The sequence below is a fragment of the Bidens hawaiensis genome, unplaced genomic scaffold (assembly GCF_021521415.1).
Source record: "Bidens hawaiensis isolate Kalapana, Puna unplaced genomic scaffold, B.hawaiensis_p1.1 tig00014284_1, whole genome shotgun sequence".
In the NCBI taxonomy this organism is placed as follows: domain Eukaryota; kingdom Viridiplantae; phylum Streptophyta; class Magnoliopsida; order Asterales; family Asteraceae; genus Bidens; species Bidens hawaiensis.
The window spans coordinates 296,045-314,928 of record NW_027492229.1 but is presented as its reverse complement, the minus strand read 5'-3'; the positions used below and the strand labels follow the sequence as shown (position 1 = coordinate 314,928).

The 18,884-nt window shown below is 42.7% G+C and overlaps 1 protein-coding gene across 1 annotated transcript; it reads left to right on the top strand.

The window, feature by feature from the left end:
• The first annotated feature begins 14,821 nt into the window (after positions 1–14,821).
• Positions 14,822–17,826, top strand: LOC143546186 (uncharacterized). The gene is made up of 2 exons (XM_077037901.1): positions 14,822–15,987; positions 16,826–17,826. The coding sequence occupies exons 1-2, from the start codon at positions 14,822–14,824 to the stop codon at positions 17,733–17,735; spliced, it is 2,076 nt and encodes a 691-aa protein (XP_076894016.1). The 3' UTR covers positions 17,736–17,826.
• Positions 17,827–18,884: the final 1,058 nt, after the last annotated feature.

Sequence of the window (18,884 nt, the reverse complement as noted above, 5' to 3'; positions counted from 1 at the left end):
CTCTTACGCTATGGTTCGAGATCTGCGTTTTTGGTGTTTCTGGCACGTTTCTGTGCGTTTTCGGCCGAACAGCCGCCGCAGGCGAAGTTATTGGGTTCAGGCGAAGTTGTCGCTTAAATTTTAGGGTTTAGGCGAAGTTAGCAGCCAGGCGAAGTTATGGCCAGGCGAAGTTATGGCCAGGCGAAGTTATGGCCAGGCGAAGTTATGAACAGGCGAAGTTATGGCCAGGCGAAGTTATGGCCAGGTGAAGTTATGGCCAGGCGAAGTTATGAACAGGCGAAGTTATGGCCAGGTGAAGTTAAAAAAAAAAAAAAAAAAAAAAAAAAAAAAAAAAAAAAAAAAAATTGTTTGGAGTTTTCGTCTGTATGGCCGGGTGTACACGATTATTGTGAGACCAAAGATGTTGTTCCGTCAACGAGTGATCTTGTTATCTCTTGGTCTTACGTGTGAACAAATACGTGTCAACTCTGGATTTGGAGTTGAGGTTGTGAATGGGATATTGTTTGAAACTGGATATTGACACATATTCGGGTGTTTGTGGGCAATGAAATTGTTGTTGTTCGTGGTTGACCAACCGAAGAAAGTCAAATTGAACTGAAGGTTTTCGTCATTACTGGATTGCGGTCAGAGCATATTATTTATGTTATCTTCAAGGCGTTCGAGAATTGGATCCTGAAACGTGATGCTTATTTATACGAGTGAAGATTCTGGAACAAGTTGGATTTAACCGGGAATTAAAGTCTCTATGTTCTTGATTGTTATCCCTGGTGATTGAAGATGCTTCGGATTAATTAATGGTCATGTGTTAGATTCTGTCAAGGTGGTTTTGTGATGAAATTGATCACCTGATGTTGAGTAGTTGAAGATTAAACCTTATCGTATGCCGACGAGTTGGTGAAGTTGTGGAGGAAGCCCAACTTCATGTGTTGGTGAAGTCAGATGGACTCACGTGATTGGTTGAGATGATCTATTGGCACGAGGATGCATGCATTTCAAAGACCTCAATCGTTATAGTCGGAGAAGCTTACACTGAAGGGGAGATCTGATATGGAAGACGCTGGGTGATTGGTAGATTTATGAAGCTACAGGACAGTTTCAGACACGGCTGGTTGACTGCAAACAGAAGATCATCAGTTAAGAGGGACTCTGTTAGTGCATGTTTTGTAACAGATGATCTTTCGTGTTTGTTAGAATTGAGAGCAACGGTCAAAGGGGAGACTGTTGGTGCATTCTGTGACCGTCGCTATGCAATTCTGACCAGCGGATCGTCACAGGCGAAGTTGGGGCTTCCACAGCTGAGGCGAAGTTGTGGTTAACTTCGCCTGTTCATAACTTCGCCTGTTCATAACTTCGCCTGTTCATAACTTCGAAGTTGTGTTACAGTTCACGAGCCGAGCGAGCGTCCGCTCGAACTCGGCTCGAATTGAAATCAAGCGGCTCGGCTCGGTTCGAATTTAAGTAAACGAGTGAAAAACGTTGCTCGAACTCGGCTCGAATTCAACCGAGCGGCTTGGATCGGCTCGTTTTCACTCAGACTAGAATGAAGAATATGTTATAACAAAGCTTTAGGATGGAGAGCAGCTAGTGATTAGCCATTAGCGTGAGATTTCGGGCGTGTGCAGCAGGGTGGACGTAGACAGAGAGGAGTAGAGCTGTGGAGATGGAGGCAATATGCTAATGGAGGCGCATGGAGCGGCGTTGATTGTGGCTGCAGAGTTTATATTGTGAAATTTATTTGTAATTTTGTATATTATAATAACCCTATACTACTATCTTTTGCTTCTTAGATATTTAAAGTACATTACATATTATTTAACATTTCAATATTAAAAAAAAAAAAAAAAAAAAAAAAAAAAAAAAAAAAAAAATGAGTCTTTATTGCTTAAAATTAGTCGGTTACCTCGGTTTGATGGACATCTCCTCGGATATGTTTTGGTCCTTGTTTTCGACTTAGGAAATGAGGATAGCCATTAACCGGAAGACTGAAAGTAACTGGGGCAGTGTTGACATGTTTTTCTTTCAGTTGCTGAAAATTAGTCGGTCATTCTTAGTAAGAAGGACACATACTTGCATGTGGTCGGTCCAGCTGATCCAATGGATCTTCAGGATAGCCGTTTACCTGATGACTTTGACATGATTGGGGCAATTGAATTCAAAACTTTATTTTGGGAAATGAAATTACTTTTCAAGTCTATTACTTCGTAAGAAGTTCTTTGCTGTGTTTAAAAGAAAATTGATCCACCCTTGGAAAATGATATGTATACTGACTATGTGTGCCTAACTAGTGAAGTTATTAAGCTTAAAAGGCTTTAGAACAGTCATTGTATGTCATGGTAATTTTAATGGTGCGTAAAAGTGTATGTGATACTAACCTAAATTTACTCGAATTTAATGTGGAAACTCCTTAAGAGTTTTGCATGTCTTCATACACATCTTTTCGAAGGATAGGCAGAAAAGCAACTACCCAGTCATACACGAGCCCGTGAGTGTTCTGATTCCCGTGAAGAAAGCATTTCAAGACACTGCAGTGATCCAGATTCGGGACTTGCAGTAGTTTAGTACTCCGATGAAAACTCTTATGTGTGATTAAAAAAAAAAAAAAAAAAAAAAAAAAAAAAAAAAAAAAAAAAAAAAATGTACTTATGAGAAGTAGTGACAATAAACACGAGAACCGACACTTCTCAAGATTTCTCAAGTTTGGAGTAAGAAGAAAACGGGAAGCAGACAACGAGTATCTACAAGTTAATCAGACACTATGGGTCGAAGTCAATTCGGGGTGACTTGGGTATAGCCAAATACGCTTTGAGAATAGATAGAAGGCATCATTACCTCTGAATTGTTGCCAACTTAAATTTTTGAGCTTAACTGAACCTTAATCCGTATCACAGAAACAATGAAAACCATTTAAGTTATTACATGCTTACAACCTGTTTCTCTATGTCATAATACAGCCAAACACGGATCCAAGTGACAGTCACATAGTTAGTATGATTCCTGTTCGGATCTTTTCTAAAACGGAGTGGTCCCTGACTAGACTGAAATTTGATCCCTTATTTCGTTAAAATTTTATAAGTATTTTCTGTTTTTGTTGTTATATTTTTATTGTTGGTTACTGGGTCTTGATCATTTTTGTTTAACTCTTTTTGGTAACTTATAAGATATATTCAAGTTTTTTCAAACTGAAAGGGCTGTTTTTGTAATTATCGGGCGAAGTTGTTGAATCGGCGAAGTTGTACTTAACTTCGCTTAGGCGAAGTTAAGAATAACTTCGCCTGAACCAACTCAGCCCTATAAAAGGGGTTTTCTACAGTAAAATTTTTTATTAACTTTTTTTTTCCGGCGAACTTAACCCTTAAATTTTTCCGGCGATCTTAGTTTTCAATTTCGATTTCGATCTTGTGTTGACAAGATCATGACGATGATCCCAACGCACCTTCGGGTGCAGGTGGTGAGCTGCCAAGAACCTCTCAGGATCTTGGGGCTTCCACAGCTGAGGGGGAGTCAACTGATGCAGCGGGTGATGATGTTGTGGATGTTGATGACGATGCTGATGTTGAAGACGTCATCGATGCTTTGAAGGAGTTAGATGAGGAGGAGGTTGATGACTTTGTGAATGATGATGACGATGATGTGTTGCCCGTGGAGGAAATTGAAAGGATTGGAGAAAATATTGATGTGGTGAATGTGTTGGAAGAAGGAGAGATCGTGGATGACGCAGTGGAACATGAGATTCCAGCTGTTGAAAGAGCAGATTTGGGAGATGAGAATGTGGTAGATGATACGGTATGGGAGGAGCAACCAAATTGGAAAGAAGGGTGTGCTCAATGGTTTGTTAAAACTAAGAAGCCTGCAGTGCCAACAATGTTTAGAAAGACGTATAATATAAAGGGCTATGCAGAGTCGAAGAAAGGTATTATATGCTGGTTGTACGACAAAGAGTTGAAATTATTTGTGATCAAAAGGTACGACGGCATTCAATACTTTAAAAGATTATTGAGATCTCTAAACTCCCTACCGGAATGCGAGGTGAAAGAGTTAGCAAGACTGGGGCTAATTAACAGAAGTAACGATAATATGGCGAGAATTATTGAAAAGATCGTCTGGAAAGAAGCCATCAAAGACAAAAAGTTTGAACTGCTAAAGCCTCAGAAAGGAAGATTGATAGAAGATAAAGATAGGGGAATGAGGGCTGACGGAAAACCATGGATGGTTATGAAGTATAAACCAGTCCGACATCTGAAGGAAGTACCAATGAGAGTCATGCCCAAGAATGTCCTAACAGATCTGAAATGGTGGTATGTGGATTGCGAGACAGCTGAGGCGGTTATGGAAGATGAGGACGAACAAGAAGTTCTTCGGGTTTATGACCCGATGCATCTTGTTAATCTATCGCAGGCTGATCTGGAAGTGCTGAACAACAAGAAGATCTTCTACATTCCTGCTTGGAAGGATCAAGCGAGGAAATATCAAGGAGTTGTGTCGGTTTGTGTGAGAGAAGGGGCGCACGCGTGAAAGTGCAAGATTACAAGACTCAGAGATCAAGATATGAAGCTACTGCCAAGGGGGAGTCTGTTGGTACATGTTTGTCAGTAGTTCATAGTCTAGTATTTGTTATCGAGTCTGTAATATAGTTAATGGTTTGTTTATGTTTTGTTTTGTAAACTAGCGAAGTTATCAGCAAGTTCGCTATGGCGAACTTGCTGATTTAGCGAGGTTACTGACAACTTCGCCAGTGGCGAAGTTGTCGTGTTTAAATACACTGTTTCAGCCGAAACAGAAGAGAACGTGAGTTAGGGTTTTTGGTTACGCTTTGTTTCGTTTTGTTCTCTGTAACAGTGACTTACTGTCACGTGTTTAGTTATTCAATATAACGTATTTACCTTATAGCTCGTGTTCATTGTTCGTGTATTCAATCTCTACAATATCTACACTCGTACCTATATACGCAGGGATTCCGCACCTGCGTTGTTAGAGATTTCCCGTGTACGATCCGCGTTCAGGAACCTACACACTTACCAAAGACTCATGGATGCAATTTTCAACGAGCAGATTGGAAAAAACTTAGAAGTCTACGTGGATGATTTGGTGATTAAAAGCAGGGAGGAAAAACAAATGCTCAAAGACATCGAAGAAACCCTTCGGCGCCTAAAGGAAGTAAACATGAAGCTCAACCCGAGCAAATGCACATTCGGCGTGGAAGAAGGGAAATTTCTCGGCGTAATGGTCACCAAGGATGGTTTCAAGGTGAACCTAGAGAAGGTGGAGGCTATCCTCGGCATGTCCTCACCATCCACAATAAAGGAAGTTCAAAAGTTGAATGGTAGATTGGTATCAATTAACAGGTTCCTAGCAAACCATGCAAGCAAATCTACCCCATTCATTAACACATTGAGAAATTGCTTAAAGAAAAGCCAATTCAAGTGGACGCCTGACGCCGAGCAAGCTTTCAGTGAGATAAAAGAATGTCTGATCAATCTGCCTGCGCTCACAGCTCCACTACCTGGTGAAACTTTAACGTTGTACCTGTCAGCAGGAGAGCGCGCCATTGGCGCAGTATTATTGGTGGATCGCAAGGGAATCCAAACACCAATTTATTATGTAAGTCGGGTGCTGACAGATCCTGAGACGCGCTACACCATCATAGAAAAGTTAGTTTTATCACTAACGCATGCGTCGCGCAAGCTTCACAGATATTTCAATGGTCATCCTATTGAAGTCCTGACTGATTACAACATCCAGCAAGTCTTGCGACGTCCCGTGCTCTCAGGAAGGCTGACAAAATGGGCGCTGGAATTAGGGGAGCACACGATCACCTATAAGCCTCGTCCAGCAATCAAGGGACAAGTCTTAGCTGATTTCATCGCAGAAATCCCTGAAGGAAAAGTCGAAGAGGCTCAGCGCGAAGTAGACCCTCCGCAAGCCAATAATAAAGAAAACGTTTGGAGATTATTCACTGATGGAGCTTCAAACAACGAAGGGTCCGGCGCAGGCCTCAAACTGGTGGATCCAGAAAATCATGAGTATACTTACGCAATCAGGTTGGATTTCAAGAGCACCAACAATGAAGCTGAGTATGAAGCCCTGCTGGCTGGTTTGCGCATCGCGCACAAGTTCGGAGTTAAAAAGCTAGAGGCTCATGTAGATTCATACCTGGTAGCAGCACAAGTCAATGGCCTTTATGATGCCAAGGAGAACACCATGCCTCTGTATCTAGAGCAGGCGAAGAAACTCACCGAACAATTTGACTTTTTCAGAATCATACACATTCCGCGCAGTGAAAATAAGTCTGCCGACGCGCTAAGCAAGATGGCATCAACCAGCTTCGATCATTTTGGCAAACATGTCAGGGTGGAAGTAATGAGCAACCCGTCAGTGGGAGCGAAGTCTGTTCTTGTAATTCATACAACACCTTCATCATGGATAACTCCAATAATGGAATTCTTGAAGGAGGGAAAGGTACCAGACGATCGCGCACAGGCGAGGAAGATAAGACACAAGTCGCAGAACTACGAAATGCTCGATGGTACGTTATATCGACGCTCTTATCTTGGACCACTCATGAAATGCCTAGACGCTGAGGAAGCAAGCTATGTGATCAGAGAGATACACGAAGGAATCTGTGGAATACATGCTGGCCCGCGCATGGTGATCGCCAAGGCAATGAACGCAGGTTACTATTGGCCAGGCATGTACTTGGACGCGTTAAAAGAGATCCAAAAATTCAAAGCGTGTCAGAGCTATGCGCCAAATACCATGCGGCCAAAGAAAAACTTGATTCCGGTGACCTCTGCATGGCCTTTCTACAAGTGGGCAATCGATATTGTGGGTCCCTTACCACAAGCGCCAGGGCGAGTAAAGTTTTTGGTAGTGGCAGTACACTATTTCACAAAATGGGTTGAAGCCAAGCCACTGGCAAAAATCACAGCCGAGGCAATGAAGCAATTTATATGGAGTCACATCGTATGCCGTTTTGGCCTGCCCATGGAAATCGTGAGCGACAATGCCAAACAATTCACTGACAGGAAGATATCCAGTTAGTTCAAGGAATTGCACATCAATCAGGTCTTCACTTCAGTATACCACCCTCAAGGGAATGGCCAAGTGGAACGCGCGAACCAAAGCTTGCTGAATGGGCTGAAGAAAAGGTTGGAGGGAGAGTCCCATGCATGGGTCGAGGAGTTACCTAATGTCCTGTGGGCGCACATGACATTAAGCAAAACCAGCAATGGCGAGTCCCCGTTCAGCCTAACCTATGGAACGGAGGCTATGATTCCAGCAGAGATTGGATGCCCATCCTATAGAGTGCTCATGATGAGTAAGACGGATAACGAGCAAGAAAGGAGGTTGGATCTCAATTTACTTGAGGGACGCAGAGAGGCAGCTATCATCAGTGAAGCCAAATACAAGAAAAAGCTAGAAAAATACTACAATCAGCGCGTGAAAGAATGCCACTTCAAGAAGAATGATTTTGTCCTTCGGAACAATGAAGCTAGTCGCGCAATACCCCCGGGAAAGATGTCTCCCAACTGGGAGGGACCTTATCAAGTCTCGGAAGAATTGGGAAAAGGCGCATACGCTTTAAAAGATTTAAATGGAAAGAAGATCCCGCGCACATGGAACGCAGCACAACTTAGAAAATGTTTCATGTAAAAGTTGTCAAGTTTGTAATCAAGGCTTTTTAAGCCATTATGAATAATGATACGCTCTATTTTTTCTTAATATGCGTTCTATTACCTTTTGCATACATGTTTCACACTTCCCTTTATTAATTTTGAGCAATACGACAACATTGTATTGACATCAAACTAAAAATAAAACGAAGTAAAACATACATGCGCGAGCTTCAAGCTCAGACGCGTTAACGAGTCTTAACTCTAAAACGTCAGGGCCTTAGCCCAATAATATGAGCCTTAGCTCAAATTACTCATAGCATCCATCCTAAGTATTGCGCAGCTGGACCATAAAAATACCTAAGCACAACTAAGGCAAAGCACATGCCAAAGCATAGTTGTTAAGGTCTCAGGTCGGGGCCGCGCATGGGATTATAATGGATATAGGCAGAGTAACAGATACTGACACGTAAAGGCTAAAAAACTCATTCATAATTCCCTATAATAAATGCACGATAACGTCGCGCAAAAGAGGAATAATGAAATGCCAAGGCACGTGTCAGCATATTCAGAATATCGCAAAATAACTTGAAATATGACAACTGTTAAGGATTAAGTAAAAATAATTTCCTTACAACCTTGTTCAAGTTTCAATGTGTAAGCATACCTTATATTCAACAAGCACACACATGCAATATAAAGAGATGAATTGGGAATGCGCAAGATGCGAATAAGGGAAAAACAAAATTTCATTCTGAAACATAGAAGTTTACAAATTTACAAATGATGAGGTAAAAACTACAAACACAAAAAAAAAAAAAAAAAAAAACAAGAAGGGCTTTTCAAGTCTCTATGTTAATATCAGCCTCTTCATCTTCCTCATCATTATTTCCTCCCTCAGCATCTGGCGCAGCCCGCTCCTCGTCATCTCCAAACTTACCATAATCAAGCTGTTCGTCTTGAATATAGTCGTCTTCTGTCATGATAGCGTCAGGAGTAGGTCATTTGGCCACGCCAGAGCCGCTGGCAGAGGTAGCGTTGCCCACGCCATCATCATTGCCACCAGTCCCTTCACATTTATCAAGTAATTTCTTTAAAGCGCCAAGATCGGGCTGGTCAGCAAGCGCGACTATCTGCAAGTCACAAGGAACAGTATAAGTACAAAAGATTATGAAAATAAGTCAAGTAAACTCATTAAGGTTAAAATACCTGCTCAAGGATGGGAATTGGAGTATTCAAGTACTTCTCCCCCACCTCAGCCATGTCAGCGCAGACAGCGTCGAGCTGATAAGGGTAGTCGGATGGATTCTTCTTTAGCATGCCATATTCATAACCATCCTTAAACCCCTCAGCCCGACCCACCAAGCGCGACGCCGCATTACAGTCCATCACAAGGGTCTGAAACTCGTTTGAGTATTTCATGGCATAAGCGCAACGAGTCACACCCTGTGAAATCAGCCATTGACGGTCCTGCGCGAGGGAAGAAACAGACTTCTCAAGAGCAGGGATTTGAGAGTTTAACAACTTAACAGTTTCATTGGCTTGTTTTAGCTCTTCTTTTTCAGACGCTGCTGCCGCCAAGGCTTCATTCTTTTCCGCTCGCACAGCATCGAGCTCTTTCTTCAGGCGCGCAACCTCACTCTCTAATAAAGATTTTTCAGTATTAACCTGCGCGATAGTTTTGTCATGCGCCTCCACTGCCAACTCCAGGTCACGCGCTCGACGCGCGTACTTGGCCGCATCTGCCTCTGCCACTTACAGTTTCTCCCGCGCAGCTTGCAGCTCAAGCCCGCGCTTCACAAAAGCAGCGTTGGAACTTGCCCGGTTCTCGCTAAGTTCTGCTTGGAGTTTCTCAGCTTTCTCTCGGGCATCAGAAAGATTCCAAGCAGAAATCTTAGCCTCTTGCTTGGCCTCCGCAAGGGCATTGTGTACCTTTATATAATCATTTCGAAGCTCTTGGGAGGCAGCAAAAAACGCAGACCCAGCAAAAAAGTGGTCATTAAGCAAATCCACGCGAGCGCGGTCCTCTTGAAACCTCCTTTCAGCTGGAGGAACAGAGTGAGCCCAAAAGTCTTCACATACGCCCAAGGATTGGAATGAGCTCTCTTCAGTGATACTCCAGCTCGGGCGGTATATGTGATCGGCTCCCTACAAACACAAAGCAACGCAAAGAAACGTTTTAGTTATCTAAACACTAATTTGGAAGTCTGCACAGCGGAGCAAAATAAACTTATACCTGAGGAGAACCGGCAGAAAGATTAGCGCCAGCTGATGAGCTCCTGCCTGCCCCATGAGAAAAAGGCTGCGCCACGAAATCTCGTGGCGCTATAGGGCTTACGCGGCCACCATCAGAATTTTCAAAATTAACCTCCTCATCATCCTCTATAACAGGTCTCTTCTCCTGCGACTTGGAAGAATCAAAAATAGTCTCACGAGGAGGGCTGCGCGCAAGAGGAGGTGAGGGAGGTCTTGACGCTGTTAGAGCAGTGTGAAAAATAGTCTCATGCTCCTTAGTGATCCCAATGAGGGGAGATTCAGTACTTGTTGGAGCAGGAGCAGAACTAACGGCGCCAGCGCTAGCAGTACCAGCAGCAACTTGTGTGCCAGCTATAATTCCTATGAAAAAACTAACAAGGAAAAATGATTCATGACTTGAACTAAAGGAAAAAATCAGACAATCAAAGCGCAATATATACCTTGGCGCACCGCAGTCCGCGAATTAAGCATTGCCATGAAGTCCGTTTTTCCCCTTTTTGAGGGCAAAACAGAGGACTTCAAAACAATTTTCGGCATAGCCTGGGCACCTTGCTGCGCCTGAGGTTGAGCCACCAATGTTGCCGGCTCTACAAACATTTGAGTGAATAAAGCTTCATTAATAACTCCATTGGAATCACACTCATAAAACCACAAAATATAAACAAAGTATACCTGTTGGAGAAGACGAAACAGCAGGCGCAGCACCGCTTTCCTTGTCCGCCGCGCGCAGAGATGAGGTAGCAGCACCATACCTCGTGTGGACTGGAGGATTGCCCACACCTTGAAGCAAAGAAGACAAGGAAAACTTGGAAGTAAAACCCTTGGTTTTCTCAGGTTCCTTCACTTGAGTAGGAGGAAGATTCTGGGCAACAGAGGCATCATCTTTTTTCTGTTTTTTACTGGCCCCTGCGCCAGTTTTGCCTTTAGCCTTGCGCTTGAGTTTTTGCGCTTCAGCTTCTTCCTCCTCCCCCCTCTTCCACAGGCTCCAACTCATAATTAGCGAGCGCATCTACAATACGCGCAACAGAAATGTTAAAACCAAATTTGGTATTCTAAGGGCCTAAACACAAATACAAGGGCTTACCAGGCGCATCGCTGTCAAAGCAAAATTCTAAGTCGACAGGGATGAACATATCATCGAAGCGATCAGGGAAAACAACTTCCCCAGCGTTCAGGGCGACAGAGCCACCTTCTGTATGCTCGTCATAGGCGGCGTGGATGTATTCCTTGCTTTCTGCATAAAACAAGACAAGTGATATCAGCAAAACGAATTATACTTGCGCAAAATTAATGCAATGAACAAACAACCCACCTGAGCCATCAACATGGATGACAGGCTCAGTCTCGCTGCCAGTCCACCTCTTGCTCATACCAACCCCCACCAACGCTTCCTCGCAAATATTCTTGGCGGGGGATGGTTCAGCAGTTAATATTTTAACCCACGCGCTAGATGGATTCTTAAGAACGTCATCATCCGTGGGCGCGGAAGTAATTGCGCGCATGGTCATACAAATGGGAATAACACCAGCCTTGATATAAAAGAATTTTTCAGCCCAGTCATGAAGGCTTTTGAAGGTAACAGTGCAGCACTTAACCTTCTGACTGCGCGGTGTGAATGAGAACCAAGAATCTTGGATTTTCGGCTTATAAAGATACTGAAAGCGCCGAGGGGTGGGCTCCTCGCGCTGAGCTTTGCACATGAACTCAAAATGAGTCATGCGCACTAATCCACAGGGATGGACTTGAGATATATGAATCCCGTAAAATCGGAGGAGCGCACCTATAAACCTCGTCATCGGAAGACGAAGATTACAGTGGGTGAAAAAGTGAGAATATAAAGAGATATAGCCGGCGGGAGGATCCGCCGCCGTTTGCCCGGTCGCCGGGAGCAGACAACCATACTCAGGGAGAAAACCCTGAGAGGCGACGAGATTATCAAAATCAGGTTGTTTCAACTTGCAGGGAATCTCATCCCATCTCTTCACCGCCTTGTTCTTCCCTCCCTCCTCCGATGAGGCCTCGGCAACCCGAGTACCCTTGCCGGTTTTCTTCAAAGTAGACATAACCACTGATTTTACACGGCCTTTACTAGGGGAAATTGTGGTGTCTGGGTTATCAGACATACAATTGCGAATCGAACAATATGGTTACTTTAAGCACGGAATTCAGGGACAAAGACGAAAGCTCTTAATCGGAATGTATATGATAGGCAAAAGCTCTGAAAGTGACAGTGGAGATGAAGAAAAAACCGTTCAAAAGGTTTGGTTTTATAGGCCCAGGAGAGAGAGAGAGAAACAAGTAATAATCAGATCTACGCTCACGCGCCCCCACTCGCAGGCGTAGGTCAACATAAGCGCGACACGTGTTCCTGACACTGTATGAGGAGACGTGAAAAGCCACTGTAGCACCTCGAGCACACGAAAGGTCTGACACATAACGTCTCCATCTCTGATGCATGTCAACACCAACCAACCATGTGCATTGACGATTCGTTTTAACCAAAGGGATGGAATTTCGCGCAACGCGCGTACAAGAAAAGAAAAAGAAAAAACAAGCCCTATTGAAAAAGCAAACTATTAAGTCTAATATCAATCTTACCTCGCTCGCGCGAGACAAGACACACATTAGACTGGGGGGCTTGAAGGGGTATGCACCCGCCTTAACATCGAGCGGGGCGGGTCAACCCACAAGATATAGACAAGAGGCTTGAAATCAGGATGTCATGAAGACACAAAGCCAAAACCTATGCGCAAGTGCATGAAACATCTGCGCGTGGCGCATATCACATATGCACACAACACACACATTTAGTGTGAGAATAAAGAGAAGACCTTGCGCATCCCCGGGATAGGCGCATAAAGGCCGCGCGTAAGCGACACACAACAAATGAGACAATAGTCTAATCCAAATCAGGATAAGGACAACCATGATTGTACTCATCAGACAACCTTCCAGAAGGTATCTTTTAAGGAATAAAGAATGTGCTGATGTTGACAGCTGCCAATGAAGGGTGGACAACTCAGCAAAGCTCATGTGCCACCGCGTGATGGCACATGGGTCAGGTGAAATACCTTGGTCAGAGAATAATCAATGAAAAAGCACCAGGTGTCCTAAGTACACGTGGCGCGAAGCAATAGGAGGAGGCCAAAAAGGCCCTAATTGGGTCTGAGCCCAATCATTGGAAACCCTAATACTATAAATACCACACCACCTCCACAGTTGGAGGCAGGCAAGAAAATATATTCTAAGTCCTTTACTCATTTTCACATCCTGATTATCCTCTCCTACAATATCTGATTCTCACACCGGAGGGTTACCCCAAAGAGGACCCCTCTGTCCCTTTCTGAGGGGTAAGCTCATGGTGCTGTTCGTTTTGTAGGTGGAAGAACTCGTGTCTCGGAAAACCATCGGTGATATAGCACACTCGTACCCGAGGAACGTTGATCGTATACAAGTAAGTCGATACACGCTTCTTCACCACTACGACGCAGCAAGCAACTTTGACTAAGCTCCGGTTGATGTGCAGCTACGACGACCACATGGTCCCCCGTCCACATGACAAATCTCTCTGCTACGTTGGCGGCGAGACTCGAATCGTCGTCATTGATCGCCATGTCACTCTGTTTGACCTTATCCAACGTCTGTCCAAAACTCTCCTCCAATCGGCCTCATCGTGATTTAGCATTGTTCTCTAAATTCAATAAAGGTCTGTGTCAAAATTTCACATGAGTTGGTTGAGATTAACACATGTATACCACTAATTTTTTTTCGTAAGGGACGACAGACCCCCTACCTAAAGGGTAGGTCCGTTAATGTTCTAATTGGTCTTAGAGTTGACATTTCATCAACAAGTCGGTTAAGAAATTCACAACAACTTCTTTCTTAAAAGAAATCTCGGGACACCTGAATAGGTCAAAGAACAAATTCCTAACCAAATATTGTCAGTACTTGCACCCCGGTAGCTCTTTATACTATACTGCATGTTCCCTAAATGAGTTCAAACATGCCTTGCGACAAACTAGAGGAATCATAAGGCGATGCATAAGAAACGTACGATACTACACCGTTGACAAGTGTTAACCTAACCCACTATAAGGATAGCATCACATCAAGATGAAAATTTTGAGCATTTGATTAGTGTAGACATTCAAAAACATCCTTTTAAGCTAAATATTAGCTTGAGCGGTTACTCGCTGGAGCTCCGGTGGATTATCTACGCGCCTACGTTTCAGATTTAGGTGATCACCGTACGCTTGAGCAGTTACGGCGGATTTTAAGGATACTGACGGGGGTTAAGGTCGTGTCGGTGTTGCCACCGGGACCGTGTAGAGATCCGACGCCGCTATGTTTGCTGCCGTTTGGGAGGTTGAAGGTTTTGGAGCTCTGAGGATATGATTTGTCCACGTCGGCTGCGAGGGGGCTTCTGGAGCTTAGGCATACGCCGGAGAAGATTATTTGTCATGATTCCACTGCATGATTGCTTTACTTCTTAATTTATGTTAATTATTAAATTAAATTAGGTTTGGTTATAGTTGAGAACTGTGAAGTTGATTCAACTGCATGATTGATTTAGATTATGATTATTGTAGGATTAATACATATTGATCGTTTTGCGGTGCAACCGTCTCGAGAAACAACTATAACAAAGATGCACCGGATTATACCTAGTATCTATAAAAGTAACAATATTATTAATCATTAATTATTAATAATGAATATTATCTATTCATTAACTATTAATATGCAAAAAATAAATATGAAGGAAAGATAATTTAGAAACGTAACGTCCGAAGTTATCATTCATCAAGCCGCGTCTTATTTAATAAAAATATCATAACGTATAAGACAGTTGAAAAGTAAACTTGACCTTCTTTCCATCATATAATTTTAATTTTTTTTAATAATAACACACACAGCCACAGCTGCAAGCCAGCCCACATTTTCATTTCCCCCCAATGGAGCAAACCCTCACACCACCGCCACCGTCTCTAACCGCCATCTCCACCGCCCCGGTTCCACCTCCGGCGGCCACTTATCCCGATTCTCTAGACTCCTCCCCTCACTCCCGAAACACCGATTCCTTCGGAGAAGACAATATTTACCCTAACAACGGCGCCACTACGACGCAGCAAGCAGCTTTGACTAAGCTCCGCCTGATGTGCAGCTACGGCGGCCACATAGTCTCTCGTCCACATGACAAGTCTCTCTGCTACGTCGGCGGCGAGACTCGAATCGTCGTCGTTGACCGCCACGTCACTCTGTTTGACCTTATCCAACGTCTGTCCAAAACTCTCCTCCGATCGGCCTCATCGTCCAATTTAGCATTGGCATCCGCAACGGCGTCGTTTACGCTTAAGTACCAGCTTCCGTCTGAAGATCTGGACTCGCTGATCTCCGTTACCACAGATGAAGACCTGGAGAACATGATCGATGAATACGAGAGGCTTAATTCGTCCGCACACGTCAGCAAGACGTCACGGCTTCGGTTATTTCTGTTTCCGACGAAGCCTGATTCCACTTCTTCGATCGGATCGCTTTTGGAAAACAGCGTTAAATCGGAGGACTGGTTTTTAAACGCGTTGAACGGTTCAACGTCTGGATTTTCGGACACCTCATCGGTGAATTGCTTATTGAATCTAGACGACGACGTTTCGGTACCGGAGAAGAAAGGCGTGATCGGTAAAAATTCGAAAGCGAATAGTTCTGCTCAGGATTTACATTCTGTACCGGATTTGGAACGAACGTCGTCGTTTGGATCTGCTTCTTCAGCTCCATCGTTAGCTAGCTTGCCGCCGATTAGAGTGCATGTGGATGATAATATTAATATTAATAATCAGAAGGAGAGAGTAATTGAGGAGCAGTTTTCTCAGATGAGTGTACATCAACAACATCAGAAGCAGCAGGACGATGGCGGTTACGTTGCTGTGCCTGCGCCGGCGTCGGTAGTTGTTACTGGTGTGCCGTTGAGTTCTAGTTCTACGCCGGTGGCTGCGGAGTATGCTAATCCGGTTTTCTCTGAGGATGAGAGATCGGATTATCTAAAGCAGCAGCAACAACAACAACAATATCAGCAAAAGCAATCCTCAGGTTTTGATTTGGCTTCTTCGGATTCGATTTCGAGGTACATGCAAATTGCAAATTCAGATTCTGATTTGTTTATTGTTTATAGACAATGCATATAAAGTGTTTTGTGGCAATGCCTATGTGAATATTTGTGCTGTGAGTTGAGATTTGTTTATGTATGATGCTATTTATAGTTTGTAGACAATGCATATAAAGTGTTTGTGGAATTGCCTAAGTGAAAATTTGTGCTATGAGTTAAGATTTGTGTATGTATAAGTTTATATATAGTTCATAGACAATGCATATCATGTGTTTGTGGAAATGCAAAGTGAATATATCTATATGAGTTAAGATTTGTATATGTATGATGTTATTTATAGTTCATAGGCGGTGTGTATCAAGTGCTTGTGGAAATGCCAAGTGAAAATGGCTGATATGAGTTAAGATTTGTTTATGTCTGAGTTTAGATATAGTTCATAGACAATGCATATCATGTGTTTGTGGAAATGTGATGTGATTTGTATATATATGTATTTATTTATAGTTCGTAGACAATGCGTATCAAGTGTTTGTGGATATGCCTAGTGAATATTTCTGCTATGGGTTGAGATTTGTTTATGTATGATGCTATTTATAGTTCATAGGCGCTGCGCATCAAGTGTTTGTGGAAATGCCAAGTGAAAATGGCTGATATGAATTAAGATTTGTTTATGTATGAGTTTATTTTTAATTCATAGACAGTGCGTATCTAGTGTTTGTGGAAATGTGCTATGAGTTAAGATTTATTTATGTAATGTAATGATGTTATTTGTAGTTCATAGACACTGCATATATTGTGGAAATGCCAAGTGAAAATTATTGCTATGAATTAAGATTTGTATATGTATTAATTGCAGTGATGGTAGACAAAAACCAGCCATGATTTATCAGGATCAATTGGGTCAAATCCCAACTTCTAATAACAACAATCGACCTACCGATCTGAATAACATCCCTGATCAAAACACTAGAATTCAAATGCTGCAACAGCAGCAGCAGCAGCAACAACAACAAATTGCAGATTCTGCTTATTTAATGTCAATGTCAAATGCACAGGTTGATCCACAACAACCCCAAGTGCACCACCAGCAACCACAATTCATTCATACAGCTGTTCCACCACCACAGTACATCCAGCACCACCCACCTGGTGCGGTTCCGGTGCCATCTTACTACCAGATGTACCCACCTCCGAGCCAACACCCTCACCATCTACCCCTTGACCATCAGAATTTTGTGTATTATATGCCTGCTAGACAGGCTCCTCATGGGTACAACTTGCAAATGCAGCAGCAAGCTGCTGGTTATGCTGACGTGTCCTCTGCAGCTGCCACCTCTCTTTCCCATAATCAAGCACCACCACCACCACCTGCTTACACCACCAATAGGCCGCCTGCACAAACTGCTCCCAACAACGAGTTACCCGCTGGAGTTTATGGAACAACAAATTCTGGCGCTCCTCAATTTGTTCAAGTTTCTTCTAATCAACCACAACCTCAACCACAATTACAGCCACAATATGTTGGGTATTCACAGATTCACCAGCCATCTCAATCTGTTGCTAGTTCTGCCTCTAGTGCTGGAGCTAACTATGGATATGAATTCACTGATCCTGCACAAGGACAGCATATATATTATGCAGCACCACAGCAATTGCCACCTCAATCGGCTGCTCAATTTCAAACCGTGACTGCTGACACAGGTTCTTATCTTGCAACAGACCATGCTACAAAGCAGCAACAGCATGGGCGAACTCAACAGCCTTGACAGTTGACAGGTGAGGTTTTGGGAAAGTTTTGCAGTCAAATTGGTTCTTGTTTTTACTTTTATTTGTGTTCGTGATCATATTGTGTAATTGTGTGCTGGATGCTGGTTTGTGCTATGTGTTATAGGCTATATTGTAATAAGAAGAAATAAAAAAATATGTTCTTTTTTTTCTTTTTACTTGTGTGTTCTTCTGTTAAAGGATATCTACTACTGTTATTATATGTCATGTTAAATACAATATGATAAAATCTATCTGAATTTTGTGGTTTTTCTATTTTTTTTGGTTATCTTGGATTCCATTTAGTTTTTAGGAACATATTTCGTTGGTTATAGATCTTGAGAATTATTCCAGTTAATTAGTAGTGGAAGGGCATATTATTGTTAAGTAATGTCTTAGTGGTTATTATTATACTGTTAAGAATCTTTTGATTGAAGGCAGAGTAATGACTGTAGAATACATGCTAAGCTTTTAGCCTTGAAACTAAATAACAGTTAACATCATGCTAACAAGATCCCTAACCCTTTATTTTGATGTGTAAAATGTATTATTTTAGGGTTATTTGAAACTAAATCATGAGTTGAAAATGCAATTAACATGTTGTGGGCTATTGATAATTTTAGAATCAAGAGCTTTTCTGCATTTACCTGAGAGGCTGATATGCGTATTTATGTTAGTAAGTTTAGGGTCAACAACTTGCTCCTCAAGTTCGCATAACCAATTGAATAAACGGATCCAGCTTCTATACGGGTCAAGTCCGTATTCTAATATTATGTGCAATCATTGACAATTGGGACCTAAGCCCGTAGTCTAATATGGTACGAGTGTTTTATGTGTGATAGACTTGGAACATTTTATGTTTTCTCTATGGTGTTGCATAACACAGGCACATCATCCGGATATTGGTGTTACTGTGGTTGTGTTTAGTAGGTCGGAGTCCTGCATTCTTTAGCACGCCACCACCGTCGAACACTTGGATTAAGTTGAAAAATAAGTGGAATATGAAGAACTTAGATTTTCGTACATATGTCTTTTTTAGGACACCCCCCCCTTGCAACCTCATACCAAGGGTTCCGGTACTTGGACATTTATCGGAAGGAAATTTTCATTTGTAAGGAGCCTCTTAAACTCCAGAATGAGCTATCAGTCCT